Raw genomic sequence first — 16,480 nt, 5'->3', positions numbered from 1 at the left:
ATACTATTTATTAATTTATATACAGAGGACAAGCCTTTAACATAAGGTCACACACTTTCCAGAAAATTCTTAGGAATGATAAGCAAAAGGACCACAAAAGGAAAACAAAACCAGGAATCAAATATTATTAATAAGCTAGATCAACTGTATAATAAAGGCAATTACCTGTCATGTCAGCCTTCAGGACTTCTGCCTGCCTGTAAGAAATCAGTAAGACAAATTAGAAACAGATCAAAATAATTGAATTATGCCAAAGCACATTCATGAAATGGTGAATCTGCTTACAACTCACTCTGCTCTAGTTCATCCCATGCAGGATTTGAATTACTGTTGTTCAACAGCATGACTGCTTTTAGCTCATCCCATAACAGCAGTCAACTGTTCACTTTTCCCTGCTTATGCCTCTTTCTGAACAATTACAAACTAAAAACGCTTGCTTTATGGTTTACATTTTAAGCTTTACGTGGCTGCAGTGTCCTGCCAACATTAGTGATACCGCTTACCTGGGAATTTGATATCAACTCTTAGTTGTCACACGTGAAATGCAGGAGCCAACAGTCAGAGCAACACAAACTCCTGTCAGTGTCTGTCAGCACACTGGCACAGCTCTCCTGCCCCCCATGCTGCACAAGTTTTCGTTGGGAGAAGGGATAAAGACTTCCCCAATTACCCCTCTTCCTCGAACTGCTTCCATGAAGTAATGCTTTGATCAGGTTTTCAAGGAAAAAAACCACACAGTACACACAGAAAGAATGACAGTGACTATCTGCAACTCCTGCACTGAGCATCCACTGCAAATCCCCACTGCTGGTGGAGGTTGGCAAATAGCTTCCCAAAAAGAGGAACACTGGGGCAGCCTTCAATAAATAAATATTTCTGAATGGTCAGTGTCCGGCAGGAGCAGGAAACGGAGGTACTACAGTTAAATACTGTCAGCAGTACATAAAGCTTCAAGGAGCAGCACTGCTGGCCTGACGGACACAACCCAGGGCTGGCAGAGGGAAGACAAGACTGCCTGGTTTGGCTGGGTTTGGGTGGGACATTTCCCTCTGCTCTCGCTACACTCAAGTGGTGACATAGATTTGGATCATGCAAGCTTTCCACACCAGACATGGAATCCTCCCAGCATATGAAATGCTCCCTTCACCTGCCTCAGCAAAAAAAACCAAACCAAACCAAACCAAAAAAAAAAAAAGATGGAAGACATGCTGTGCCTAACATGAATATCAGATGCCAGCTTGGAAAAGAATGGAGAGCCAGCAGAAAGCACCACCTAATCCCTACAGAGGCTGCAGAAACCAGCATATACTTTCTCTTGGCAATGTGAAGTTGTAATGACTGTAAACAGTTTTTCAGTTTGTTCTGGGATCTACCTATGGGCCACAAATTATAGGGAAGGTTTTGAGGTCCACATGAGAATTAAAAAGGTATCAGAATAGGATATACATCACTAGGAAGATGTATATTGGTAAGTCCCCTCACAAAATTTATTTATTAAATGCAAGCATTATCTATAGCAGCTCACCATAGCCACCACAGTGTACCATCCAAGAAGCAATGGGATGCCCTAAGAGCTTTAATTGTCAAGAACAAAAGTCAAAGACAAAAGGCAAGAACATCTAACTGGTATCAAAAGTGAATCTGTATGTTCCTCACCTGATCCAAATTTAATGCCTTTAAGACAACTTCTTTCAGTTTACTTATTTCAAGAAGGTGTGAATATGGTTTTTTAACTCCGAAAAGCAGGGAACACTGGAAGAAGAGATACTGGAGACAAGCAATGCAAATTTCAGCTATTGTGTCAGGAGAAAGCTGATAGCCTAAGAAACATTTCTTCCTCATCCACACAGAGGTAGCAAACGGCACCTAAGTGGTGGCTCTCTGTGGCTGCAGCAAGCAGGATGGGAATGAGCAGATCCTGTCCCCCATGGAACCAAGAAGAGCCGAGGAGGGACAGGAATCTCCTCTGCATGCTGTGCCTTGGCAGCCCGTGCGCTGCTCCCCTGCAAATCCAGTCAGGCACAGAGCTGAGCCAAATCCCTGGTGCTGGGACTTGGCAGCCAGCAATGCCACTGCTCCCAAGGAAAAGCTGACTTGCTCAGGTGCTGGAATCTCACTTTCTTGAACAGCCACCAAGTTCCTACAGTCTGGCTTATGCTTCAAACATCTTCCAGTGCTGTGAACTCTGAGCTGAGAACATGATCTGTGCTGCCAAAGCCAAGAATGCTGAGAGGTTCAGCCCCAGCAGGACACACAGCACTGCGCCCACAAACACAAGCCCAGAATTCTCCTCCAGGCACAAAGAAAGCCTCTTCCCTTTAAAAGCCAAGAACTACTCCTCTGGAAATTACTTGTACAGAACTACCTTTCACTAAGTATAATCTTTAAAAGGGGAAATATAAAGGTGCTTTTTTCCCCCCAAAAGCTTGCCCTCACTGTTGCCTAGAGAATTCAGATGAAGAGAGCCTCAGTCTCTACATCAGTGTGACTGCTGACAGATTCTCTGTAAATGCACAGACCTAATAATATGGCTAGACCTGTGCTTCTACCAAAAAGACTTATTTAAAACACTTTTTTTTGGACGAGAAGATTCATGGGCTGACAGAACAAGAGACTTTAGCACCAAGCCCTTCACCAGCCATAACACAGACTGCCTTTTATATTTTATAAAACTGCAGCAAGCTACACTGAAGGGATTGTTGCTGTAATTTTTAATAAAATTAATTTAATAAAATGTATAGAAATTATTTCAATACTTCCTAGAGGCCAAAGGAATTAGGAGAGTAGGTCTAACATTAGCATGCTGCTTCTCATTTCCACCTAGAAACAATTTATTTCAAATAGCTGCATTCGAAGCCAGGATAAGAGGGGGCAGCCTCTGCTGAGAGGGGTACAAAATTTGTTCTGCATCAGTGGCAAAATAATAGCATCGAGAGAGAGAAGATGCACTGCCCTTTACTTAAACAAACTTCACAATGAGCCCTTGCTGGTGCTCAGGGACTCCTAGTGGGCACCGAATGGAGTTCACAGGTAACGACTGATAAAGAGTTTCTCACAGTGCCAATGGCACCTTCTAGCACCCATTTTTAACAAGCTTTTTTTGGCCATAAATTTTATTGTGCCACCTCATACTGAATTTACATTAGACTGACTCATTCTGGGGCAAAAAAGGTTGCCTGCTAGAAAACCTGGTAGGGCTTGTTTACACACTGTATCATTTCAAGAATATTCTCAAGTACCTCCTTGCCCAGCTGGACTCAGCAGTTCAGTCAAGTCAAGCTTCCCTAAGTTTTTTTTGCTCCAAAACCAAATTAAGGACAAACCATAATTCAAAAATTATATTTCAATTATTTCCACATACTGCCTTGATATTGATATATCATAATAGCTACTCTTCATAATTTCCTAACCAAATATGTAGATTCATCTCTGTGCTTTAGCCAAACTTTAAACTGAAATAAAACAGTGTCCCATCCAATTCAGTAAAAAAGTTTAATAGCTAAAGGAATTTTCATTTTATTCGTAAAATTGAAAAGCTTCAAAACTTTAAAACACAGTAGTCAGGACCATCTCTTGAGGCTCTACAGGTATAAGATATATAAAAATTTAGGTCCCCACAGAAGACAAAATAAACTTTCCTTCTCTTAAGAACCTGAGAGTATATAAAATTCTGTTTTGCTGGAACTCAGAGGCTACATTTAGTCTGGAATGAACCATTGGACTTAGCAAAGGAAGACAAGAAAGACACATTTCATTTTCCCTCTTCCAAGTTTTTACCATTCTTGATCAATTAAGTTTTCCCAAAGCAGAAAAAGAAAACAAGTTGTTTCCCTTAAGCAGTTAAACACTACAGAAAGAAAATCCCACAAATATTGGGATGTCTCTCCCATACATATTTTGAAGTGCTTAACCCATCACACCGACAGGTACATCAAAGATCATGTAGTCCACTTACTCTTTAACACTAGAGCAAGTTTGCTTAAATTAATGTTAAATTCATAAGAATAAATCATACAACTTCTTCGGTTAACTATTCTATTCAAGTTTTCCTCTTGTTGCCATCTGACTTCCAACTCCATTTGTGTATCATTAAACAAATGGATCTATCTTGCCATTGTCCCCACTGGAACCCATTTCTGTTCCAACATCAATCTTCAGTTCTGCTATAATTCAAAGCACTCAATCACAAATTTTCAGTTCTGCATACACCACCCCGCATCTCTAATAGGGCTATATTCATTCCACAGAAGCAGGGGTTTGCTAACAAGCTTCATTATCAAGCACAGGTAAGCAAATAAAATCAAGTCCAAGTTCTCAAAGCAGCAGTTTTGTGTTATCCAGCTACCATCCTCTATTTCTGAAAGTCCAAGAGGGCAAAGTCAAGCCTCACACCACACCTCTCTCATTTTCACAGTGAGGATGCACCAGGCATGATCTGCTATGGCATGACAAGTTCTACAAAAACCATGGAAAACCCCAGACCTCACAAAGCCAACATGGAACACAACACTTTGCCTTCACCCTGCCTGAAGGGGAACTCCACACGGTTTTCCCCTGGCAGCCCTAAGCATCAGCAGCTGTATCAGTTCCCTCATCAAATCTCAGTAACACAACCCCCCCCCGGCCCCCCCCCGAATAAGTAATTGAGGATTTACAGGACTAAAATGGGCAATGAATCCAGGCAACTGGGCTTATAAAAGCCATCAGAATCCAATCATATGTTCTGTGATTCTACATACTAAAAAACATTAAATGGTCAGGAGTTTCACTCCAAGCAGGAATTCATACTCGTGCAGTTCTCTTTCCTGGAGGTGTGTGCATAAACTGTACCACAATGAAAAGCACCTGAAGCCTAATGTGCCTTAGCAGGAGGTGACTGATCCCAAGGCTCATTCAGGGCACTGCCAGAAAGTTTTCATTCTTCTGAAAGGGAATAGAAAAATACAGAGAATATACAGAATAAATGTGGGAAATATTACATTTTGGATAGAAAAGGTAAATTTTCTACGCTAGCATATTAAAAGTCAAGCACACTTAAATTAATATTTTAATTTCATAATTTCAATATTTGGCAAGTCTCAGACCCAGACAGAGCTTCAACGCAACACCCTGCAACTATATTAGATTCTCCTCAAAGTAACAGTTATCTTCAACAAAAATTTATAATGGTTTTAATACTCTGTGGGTTTTTTCCTTTATTTGCCTGTATTTAAGCATACCCATGCTGATTCAGGGCACCTGGAAGCAGTTGGAAACACTAACAGCATGGACACTGAATATTCCACAGCATTTTTAGGGGAAATTGGCTGTTTAGGGAGTTTAGAGACTCTCTGGCTACTAATCCTTTACAGCTAAAGGTTGGGTTCTGAAAGATAACTCTGACTTCCCTGAACTGTTTTGTAGACCATAACTGTATCTCTATGACCTGTCAAAGGGAAATATTTTTATAGCAATCTTACGATTGTGCATAAACCCCGATGGTTATGCCTGAATAACAGTAGTAGGGAATTTGTGTATAAACTTCATCTTTGATTTTTCCTTCACCCATTAATTCAACATCACCTGAATACAACAGGCTTCAGACAACAGCTCCAGTTAACAGCCTCACACACCTTTTCCTGAAAGGACAAATGGATGGAATCAGGATTTTGCAGGGGTGTATCGCATCCAATGAAGATTTTACTTACTAATTAGTGTATAGACTCTACCTACTCATGCATCAGACATGTACTGTTTAACAACTTTAACAGCTTTACCTCTATAGAACAAGTTCTTAATTTTCCAAAATTTCAAGTGTTGCCACCTAATTTAAATGACTATAGTTTGCACAAAATTTTGGAATTGCTTGCATTGGGTACCGGCAGTCATCGGGTGATGTCAACTCTTACCAAGGTAGCAAGAGATCTTCAGGCTGTGGGTCATGGAATTAAATGTTCCATGTGCCTTGAAAGGACACTCCTCACACATGCCAATGAAAAACACCTTTAACAGAACCATCTTATTGTCAATTTTATGTGCTAATTTAAATCTTATTATTCCTCTCACAGGCAGCTGAAGTCAAGCTAATTTCCTCGACCTGCAGTTTAATCAGATTACAGCTGTAGATCAAAGCCATAGAAACAAGTATTTCATCACCAGTAAAAAAAAAAAACCTAACCAAACTACACTTCTGCAAGTAGGTATTAAAGCAAAGCAGTCACCACCGGAATATGAATGCCCTCCACAAGGAATCCTGCTCTATTCCTTTTCTTTTCTCACCTTAGCCAAGAAGGATGTTGAGAAATGGGGACACAGAACAGAGTTCTTATTAATCCCATCTTCCCTCCTTCTCCTCTATTAGAAGCAAGTCATAATAATCATCCTCAAAATGTAACTACCAAAAGCAACTCTTTCCAAGTTTGATCAGAGCTGACAATCCTCCTCCTTGGATAAGGGTAGAAGTACCCTTGCAGTCAGCTTCATTCAAACTCATTTTCTTCCTCCAGTTTCATGGAGGTCAGTTTCTTTGTCCCAAAATTTTGAAACTATGTGCCTCAAAGGTAAAAGCTCTCCTAAGGGAAGTTTTTATGTTCTTATGTTCTTAATGTCTGATTTAATCTACAGAGAGGGAAGTACAAATCTCCTACACTGCTCAGGCTTCTGGCATTCCACTGCCTCCACCAGTCTCCACTCTCCCTCTCCTTAACAACCTGGAGTCAGAACATGAGCTAAATGCCTCAGAAATGGGGTCCAGTCGTTCAGGATCAGCAATATGCCTGGATCTGTGCCATAGAACTCCAAAATTTAAGCCAGGAGAGTAACCTGAAAACTATGTACCCAACAACCTATATTTTCCAATTCAAGCAAGAATAGCTGGCAATAAATACACAGCATTGGGACTAGCTCAGGAAAGCTCAGCTGTGTTTTCCATAGTCATTTTTTAAAAATACTGACTGTGCTGTTCTTTAACTCGTCATCTTGACCTACTAGTTATCTGGAATTTTACTAAAGACAACAGACTAAATGGATGCTGCCCAACAAAGAAAAGCACAAAAACTCCAGTCATCTTTACCTTGTTTACCTTCCAGGAGCTGACAATGCAGCTCCATAGATAACCCTGACACTATTTTCAGTATAAAAAAATCTGGTTTAGTAATAGTAATAAGTATTAGCTATAAAAAAGGCATGCTTAGGAAATAATAAATGGATACTTAATATGTGTGGCGTTTCAAGATTCAATAACAAACAGTAAAAAAAGTAGTACTTCTATGGAACACCCTGGCACATCCATACAGTACCGCATTTACTGCGCTGGCTGACAATATGTCAGCTTTGCAGCTGACCTGAGAACAAGTGAAAGGGAAAAACATTTAAGATCAAATGCATCATCCACCTGTGTATCTCCTCCAATCTTTATACCATCCCTCGGACAAGCAGATTTTTCAAAACTAAGGCAATCTTAAAGGTACAAGTGCACAAAAACTCCAAGATTGCCCTCCAATCCTCTCAGCCACTGACAGCCCTCTCCCTTAAAGAAAGACACCAAAACATAGAGCTCTGCTCCCTCACTACCCACAAAAAGGAACTTTGGGGAAGCACACAGAAGGGTTACCAGTTCTTAGGACTATGGCCCTAAGAAGGATGTGACAGGTTTGCAACTGAACTTGCCACAGTTATTCCCACAACGTTCTGAGACTGAGCAAGGAGAAGCAACAGAATTATTTTCTGAACAACAACAAAACCCCCCTGAACTATGCCCTTTTTCCTCTTTCAAATCCACCCTGATGAGAGTGCACACTATCAGGTCTCAGTGGTGATAAATGTATAGTAACACCAGCAGTAATTTGCTATATTACAGTTCCTGACTTGGTAAAACCTTCACTTGTGTTAAGGGGCTGGAAACTGAAGACAATACATGTTAAAATAAGTGAACATTATTTTACTTAACAGCTTTTGCACTATGAAAACCATTTCCGGAATTATGGAAAACGCAAAAATCTAAGCATTGAGATCAGCTTCAGATGGGTATCATCAAATCAGTTTCAGAAAGTTCTGCTCTTCAAGCCAGCCCTGCAGAAGCCCGATCAGGTCAGGCAGCAGATACCAGCCCTCCCTGGATGCTGCATGGGATCTCCCAGACAAGCGTAGAAAATCCAATTCAAAGGAAGGAAATTACAATCAGTCCAGTGCCACACTTGCAATGCATATAAAATGTGCCCTCTTGCCTGCCCGCAGAGCAGGAGAACAGTGACACACATTTACCTCTGGAAAGGCCACTCCACTTTGCATCAAGAGGGCAACAACTGCGGCATCTAAACTCTGACTTTCAGCTCTACAAGTTTCCTGCTGTCTCCAACCTTCACTAATATATGGGATATAAAACTCAGATATTTTGCTCATTTTTGGTGTTCCCTACAGAACCCCTTCCTCTCAATCCCTGCCTCAAACTACCCCTTACACAGTGGCAAATGCTGAGCTTTATGCTCAGTAAGGGTGGAATGACTGACACAGAGGAAATGATCATTAAAGAAGAGTCAGTTACTGGGATTTTGAGATACCATCTTCATTGCTAAGCAGGAGCTGGATAAAGAGCAAATCCATTAGACGGTACGGTACCATCAGAGGTGGCAGAAATAAAGCACAAGTAATCCCTCATACCGTTTTTGTAGCAAGTTATGACAGATACAGTGGAGTTCAGCATTTTCAACATGTGCTCTCCAAGTCCTAATACTAAGATCTATGCCCAGACAGCCAAGGCCTTCCAAAACATAAGCCTTAAAGCAAAATTATCGATATTTAAATTACTGTGGTCATTCAGTAATTGTAAACTGGTTTTTGCCAATCCCATTCGTTTTATAAACTCCCAATGATGTCAACATCACACACACATCTATGCACAAACATGACATACCCAAAAGTTTTAAACAGCTTTTCATAATGTTGGGGTTTTAGGAGTTCTCCTGGGTTTTTTTTCTGTTAAAGGAATTTTCCCCATACATGTTGCCAGGGGGACAAATTGCTGGTTAGTTAAGAAAAACAAAGACCTAGCCACTAGGGGAGGGATGCATCTGGCTACCCTTTTGTTTCACCTGGGTGTGTGGGCAGTCGTTCTCCTGCATTTGGACAGAGAGGGAGGCTGCTTCTTCGGCTGTTTTTCCTTCTGCCAGAGAAATCCTGGGATCCCAAAGCCCGCCTTCCCTGCCCCGCCAGGAGCCGGGCTGTGGCTGCCCTGCCTCGCCATTGCTTCGAGCCTTCACTATGTTGTAGCCCTGCTAGCCCTGCCTGACCAGACCTCCAGGGGGTTCCCACTGCAGCTCCGTAGTTTGGATACGCCGCGTCTGCCACCCGGGATTTGTGCTCATCCCTGCTGTTCCAGCCTGCCGTTCCCGAGGGTCCGGCCGGACACCAGGATCAGCTGCCCAGGGGTTTGTGGAGCTTTTTTGTTCCATCCCTTCCCGGGATCCCAGGCCACCACTGCCGCATGCTCCCCGAGCTCGCTCCGGAGCGCCCCCTGCAGCCGCGGGGGAACCATCGCACCTGCCCTGCTCACCGGGAGCCGCCAGCGCCCCTGCCGGCTGCGAGCGGAACTGCACCCGAGGGGAAAGGGCCTGACAGCCGAGAAGGCTGGGACTGAGTTTGTGATTGTTTGCTGTTACTGCCATAGTTATTGTTGCTTGTTTGACTGTTTATACACATACAGATATATAATAGTAAAGAACTGTTACTCCTGTTTCCCACATCTTTGCCTAAAAGCCCCTTGATTTCAAAATTATAATAACTCGGAGGGAAAGGGGTTGCATCTGCCATTCCAAGGGAGCCTCTGCCTTCCTTAGCAGACACCTGTCTTTCAAACCAAGACAGATAATTAAGAGGTTTGAAAGGACACCACATGGTACAGACAAGCTTTGATAAAAACACTCAGATTACAGCTGGGTATGATCCTAATTGCAAGCTGCATCTTAGAAATTATTTTCAATTCTCCATCTTGAAATTAAATGCAAACCACACACTGAAAGCACAGTATCAGCAGAAGGCTGAATACCAGTCAGGGAGAATTATATCCCCAATTTATGATAATTAAATGGGTACTCAGTGCATCACTGCCAATCGTTTACAGAAGTCTTATTAGCTGCTCCCCATTCTCTATCAGAAACACACAGGCAATGCCATTCTGAGATAAACTTACTTTTCAACTAGAGAATATTCTAATAATTTCTGGCTTAGCAACACACGACTCTCCTGCAGTCCTCTGCTGTTGGTTCTCCTCAGTTCAGGAGTGGCTCATCCAGATGGGCTGTTAGCTACAATACCTGAGTCCACCACCAAAACACATGGTACTCCTGGAATATGGGAAGTTACTCTGTTCTGTGTTAAGGGGAAGGAGAAACCTATGACCAATCCAACCAGCCCAGATCTAGAAAATGTTATTAGTACAGAAGAAGGGAAGCAGATGGATACACTGCTGCAGAAACTGTCCTCTCTGGGAAAGGTACAGCTTGAAGCTTTTGAGCCCCGTCGAACACCAACGGTTTTGGAGGAAATCCAGCCTGGCTGAAGAGATGCAGCTTCCTGGCCCAAGTCCAGCTGACCTGTGTAGCTCTGTTCCAGCAGGCCCAAACTGCCTCTGAACAGATCCACTGCCACCATTGTCCCACTGAGCACTCCCAGGTACTCCCAGTTAACCAGTAACCTCCCTTCCCGTTTTAAAAAATAATAGATTGGTTAGGAGGAAGCATCTGAGCAAATTTGTAACTTCCAAGGTTAAATCTGCTTGTGAGGCCTAAATATTTTTATAAAAACAAAAAACCAATTTGATTTCAAATTTCAATCTCAGTATCTAAAGACAGAGTCCTTTCTAGTTCTGTGTCAGAAAAGTACACGATGTTCAGCTGACTACAAATCAGTGTCTGCTTGAATCATATATGGAAAAATTTGGGGATTTAGCAGACCTTTACTAAACATAAACTGTAGAAAAGAATAATGTGAATGCAGTTTTCTAGACCGCAGTCTCCCTTTCAGCAGTCAGACCAGACCTCATTACACCCTCACTACCTTCTGGAACGGCTGAGGACAAGGTTCCGTAGCAACAGATTAACACATCCCACCTGAAGATCAAATCGTAAGGCTAGAAAGGACCTCAAAAGGTTATGTAGCCCATTCCATCAGCCTGATGTTATTGCTGACAAACATTTAGTTGCTTGTTTTTGAAGTCCGACCAAGTCACCTTGATGCCTTGGGGTGGCCAAGGCATCAAGGCATCTAAAAATAGAGGCTAGACAAAAAAAAAGAGAATAAAAGGAGGTATTTACTTGAAGGACCTTCAAAGGTATGCTCCGGGCAGTCAAAAGGCTACACCCAAGATGGACACTGGGTCACGGGTTCTTCATACTTTTTTAAGTTTGGTCCATTCGCACATCAGGGTTAATTCTCCAATTATAATTTCAGTTAATTATGTAATTACCCCAAGTTTGCGGGGGGGCCCCCCCCCACTTTAGTTTACACAAGGTGTCCTTGAAAAGCAAACCTAGAGAGGCTTTGTTCTGTCTAACCAGCATGAGAGAACAGTAGTTAACAGGCCACATGAAACTTCAGTTACACACTAGGCAATACAGGATTTGAAAAATATAAAAGTTAAAACCTAAGGCATCAACCTCCATAGCCCAAAGCAACATCCCAGACACTCTGCTAAACCATTCCCACGTGGCATTATGTCTTGCCTTTGGGAATTGCCATGTGCCTTGGGTTCACCCAATCCAGCTCCTTCTTCCTACCAAATCCCGCAGCAAACATCAGCAGCCTTGCTCAACTCACTGCTTCTTTTGGAAGGTGGGGAAGGGTAGGGACTGTCCTCACTCAGAGAAGACATTTTCTGAATCTTTGAGGCATATTATGCAAGAAGAGACAATGCCATCAAAAGATATGCCATGTGACTACACAGTTACCAGTTATTAACTCAACACCTGTGTGTTACTCAGGCTGCACAAGCCAACACAGCCCCGGCATTCCACTTTGCAACCACTATAGATTGGACTTCATCGTCACTTGTTTTGTGTAGTATACCAGCGTGTCCCAAAGAAGTTTGAAAATGGAATAATTTTGGCACTGTGCTTCAGCATTTGACAATAAAGCAGGGAAACCAGGTGAATCATGCTGCTTTAATACCGAAATCTGAAATCCGTATGTTCAACGGCATTTCCAATTATACACAAAAAGTTTCCTGCAGCTGAGTCCCTAAAGGCCCAAAGATCATCTTATCTTTTGGATCTGTCCTTCCTGAAGACAAAACACTCTTGACCCACATCACCTAATGCTCCAGCATAGCAGTTCTCAAAGAATTATTACCAGAATCTGTTATACAGGACAGAAGATACATTTTTGTAACCATCTTCAATCAAAAAGTACAGAATTTTAACTGATCTTGAATAAGTATCCCCAAATTCTGACCACGTAATGCAATGTTACAGGCAGACCCAGCACTTTTTTTAGTACTGACTTCTGACTGGCCACCTATGATGGAAGCTACCAAAATTGTCTGTAGTTGCACAAGCAGCATCACCAAGCACTTGATATCTTCATTAGAAACACACTGGAAATATTTTTCTTGGTACTTTCAAGAGTTAGAGATTATTTTAGTCTTTGATATCAAAACCAGAAAACGAGCACTTCAGCTGAAGTCAGAGCAAGCCTCAACCCCTACAGCTGTCTTTGTCCCGAGTCCCATTTATCTCCTACCGTTTACCTCAAAACAAAATAAATCTCTAAATTAAATAATCAGGGTGTGTTCAAGCTGGGTGGAAAACCTGCCAGATGTTCATGCCTTGGCATAATCTATGTGATATGCTCCTAAATTAAGGCCTGCTGCAATAATTCAAATGCATGTTGACAACGCATATTAAGGATTTTATCACTTTTTTTCTAGTTAAAGATTTCACATATATGTTCAACATTACACCTATCTGTATTAAGACAAACTGAAACACAATCTAGATTTTTATTGCAAGTTTACTCTGCATATTTTAATAATTTAATTTACAATCATTAATTTAGAAATCTCACCTTTTTCTTAAAATTGAAATAATATTTCCTTTCTTTTACTAGTAGCTGAAGCAGCATGTTTGAGCTCTAAAGAGCTGCTACAGTTTTCACGGTTTTATACACTTTTGGTGGGTCTGGATCTTTCTTTAATACTTATAAATGTGGCTTAAATCCTTTGGACACTATTCTTACCAATAGATTGGCTTTTTCCTAGGAATATCTGGCTCGATCAAGTCTCTCTGCTCAGAAGTTTGGTCATGGCATTGTCATCGACAAGTATTTGCACTACTTCAAGACAGACAACTTCAACAGCCAGAAGTCTCGTCCCATCCTTCCTTCTCTCCCTCTCCATAGGTACAGAGGATTACGATTTCCACTTTCAGTCATCATTAGGCTAGTTTGGAAAATCTGCCCTAAAGACCCCTCGTAACAGCTCAAGTGTACCTTGAATTAAGAGCACAAATACCTAAAGGCCCTGCCAAAACCAGTATTGCCAGGAACCAAAGCTGTCAAAGGTTGTTTGGGCTAAAAAAAGATTATCACAGTCACAGCTGTTTGACACACAGCAATATCCACATGCTTTCTTCACATCATGGCGAGACCAACACAGGATACGGCAAATCAAATACCAGAATTTCACGGCAACAGACAGTAGCACAATTTACAGGACTATCATAAAACAAAGGGAGAAAATGGTCTTCCCAACAGATTTATCAAAAATTCATTTATTCTTCATGTGTAGAGAAGTTAAGATGTGGTAAATAACACAGCACAGACTATCAGGGGGTCCAGGAGGCCCAGAACAGGCTGGCTCCAACAAACTGTCCTTTGCTGTAGCCTGATCAAATACAAACTACTCTCAAGGCCTCATTAAATCAAGGCATCATGAAACACCGCAGTCTGAAATAAAGATGTTTGATGCCCAAAAGGTCTGTTTTACAGTTTTACAAACAAAAAGTCTAATCCCTGCCGGAGGTTCCTTTACGTAGTTCAAGAAATATTCCCCACACTACTTTGGCAGAATCAGTCTTAAAGGTTCCACACTCAGAATTAATTTCTCATTTTCTAACAGATAGAGAGTAGCTCTGAGATAATTCAGCTGTACCACAAGCAGGGCCCACAGACTCAAAACAGATAATGCTTCAGAGGAGAGGACAGGAGGAAATAAAATAAAAATCAGCTTTATGCATACCACCATTAGACGAAGCAGAGAACTGTTCAATCAGGCTGAGCACTAGAGGACACTTTCAGCACCAAAACCAGTGAAATTAAAAGATGAGAAATAGACTGCTGATGTATTATGGACATCATAAGTACTTTTAGAAACACTATCTTCCTTTTCCCTGAAGGTGGAAGAGAATATTAACTCTAGCAGGACTCCTAAGTACCTCAAGGGTATCTCTGATTTGAGTCCCATCAGCGACATTCAGCTCTGTAACAATCCCAAGAGATTCAGAGACTCCTCAGCCTTCTGGTTCCTTATGATAATCCCTTGAGTGTAGATGACAATGTGAATAATCCAAGAAAAGTCCTACTGGAATACAGGAAGGAGAGAAAGAAGGCCTAATGTTACTCAAAAAAGTTTATTCCACCCCAACTGACAACATTACATTGATCTGAACAAGTGCTGATTTAACTCAGAGGACTTTAAATACTCAGCTTCAGAACACTGTTTAAGCCATTTCTCCCTCATTTGGTCACCTGGGAAGTCCCCAAGTTTACAATCAAAAATTCGTCTTACATTCAAATGGGAAGAGCAGCAGTGGGCAGACAAGTCTAGAAACATGGCCCAAAGGCAGGACTCGGAGCAGGGCTGCACAAGTGGCAGCTGGTGATGACTCCAGTACAGCTGTAATGCTTCCTGCAATACCTTGTCCAGTGTAACAACACAAGTGCTCAGCAGGCACACACAAACAAAGCCACCAGTCCTCCATCTTGTATGGAATCACAAGAAATGATGGCCCAGAGTCCTCATGTCACTTCACAACAAACAATTCGTTATTCCTCTATTCGGTCCACAGCAGTAAGATGGAACAATAAGATACCATATCCCTCCCTGAGCACAGGAAAACCTATGTTTTCCCAAACACCACTGAAATCTATGACCTCCCTCTTAATACATTAAAAAGTACAGGACCAAAGTATGCATCTCTGCTAATGATATCAAGAAAAAAATCTGTGCGTTTATTCCCCTCCTGCCTGACAGCAGCTGTGCAGTTTTTCCAGTAAGATGAGGACAATCCTCAAGTTCAAAGTAATGAAAGCAACAACTAATGTCCTCCCACATATGCTCCTTACAAATTATAGCTGCACTCTTTAACTGCTCTTCTACCAGCCCGTTCCTCCGAGTGCATCTCTGCTGCTGTTGTGAAGATCTGACAGCAGTGATGAAGAGCCCTTAAACCTCTACAACCCCCAGCAGCTCTTCATCCAACAAAATCAAATGCTACAGCAAATTATCCTCTCTTCCGTCCCCAGCCACCATGCACTTGAACTGCAATTACTCCTCTTCTATACTCATTTTTCCTGGTTGAGCAGGGCAGGGAAGATGCCAAGGCATTTATCCATCAAGTCACTGTCTTCTCCCATCAACCCAACCTTTCTTTCTCCAGTAGGAAGCACCAAGATATCTTAAAATGCCCACAACAGTCAGTGTGGCAAACTAAAAAGCAGGGCAGCTTCAGTTTCCATATAGATTGATTTAAACAGAGCTTTAAATTGCTTAAGTTAAAAGTTTGTGATAGAATTCACTGCCCAGATCAGTTTATTTAGAGACAAAAATCATCTCACTGGATCAAGCTATGGTTACGTGTTAGGACTTCCTAGGACAGAAGAAACAGATTTTACAAGTAGCCAGGATATCACAGTATACTTAACACTGAATACTTAAATAAAAGGACCTAATTCACCAAGAAAATGTACCTTCATACCATGCACTAAAATGAAGAAACTGAGGACAAAAAACCCTCCAACCCCCTATACTCAGGGATGGGGGCAGCCTTCTCAAAATGCTTTGGTGCACTCCCTCAACAACACTTCAGACAAGCATCATCTGGTTTTACTGCCACAACAGAACTTTCTCTTTTTCGATAAAGATCAAACTACATAGGAATATGCAGGTTAGAACAAAAACTAATTGCTACAGGAATCATCCCTGCCATCAAAAATAAATAAATAAATAAATAAATAAATACAGCTGTAACTTTACTTACACTAACCTGCACTTCTAGGTCACTGGAACACTGTTGTGCAAGTAACCTCATACCAGAGCACAAAGAAAGTGCAGTAACAGCATCCACAATAAGCTGTGTTCTGCAGCAAGGTGAGACTCTCAGGCAGACTGGAAAGAGGGGTACAGTTTGTTGACAGTGATACCAGGTACATTCTATGAGGATGATATTCTACATATAGCTACAGCCATATTCTAGGAAACAGGACACTATTTACTAGGGCTCTGGGTCAGTGA

General features: G+C 41.7%; 1 protein-coding gene across 4 annotated transcripts in view; it reads right to left on the bottom strand.

Annotated features, from left to right (window-relative positions):
* Window positions 1-16,480, bottom strand: part of SMG7 (SMG7 nonsense mediated mRNA decay factor) — a 53,041-nt gene that overhangs the window by 30,763 nt on the left and 5,798 nt on the right. For all 4 annotated transcript variants that reach the window (XM_042033803.1, XM_042033805.1, XM_042033804.1 and 1 more), the window contains exon 2: window positions 166-197. In XM_042033803.1, the coding sequence (XP_041889737.1) occupies window positions 166-197 (32 nt within the window). The remainder of the gene's footprint in view (window positions 1-165; window positions 198-16,480) is intronic.

Source organism: Corvus kubaryi, unplaced genomic scaffold (assembly GCF_017639235.1).
Source record: "Corvus kubaryi isolate FWS band 111438036 unplaced genomic scaffold, C.kubaryi_AGA036_p1.0 37361, whole genome shotgun sequence".
Lineage (NCBI taxonomy): Eukaryota > Metazoa > Chordata > Aves > Passeriformes > Corvidae > Corvus > Corvus kubaryi.
Note: the sequence above shows the minus strand (reverse complement) of the source record. Positions and strands in the feature narration are given on the sequence as shown.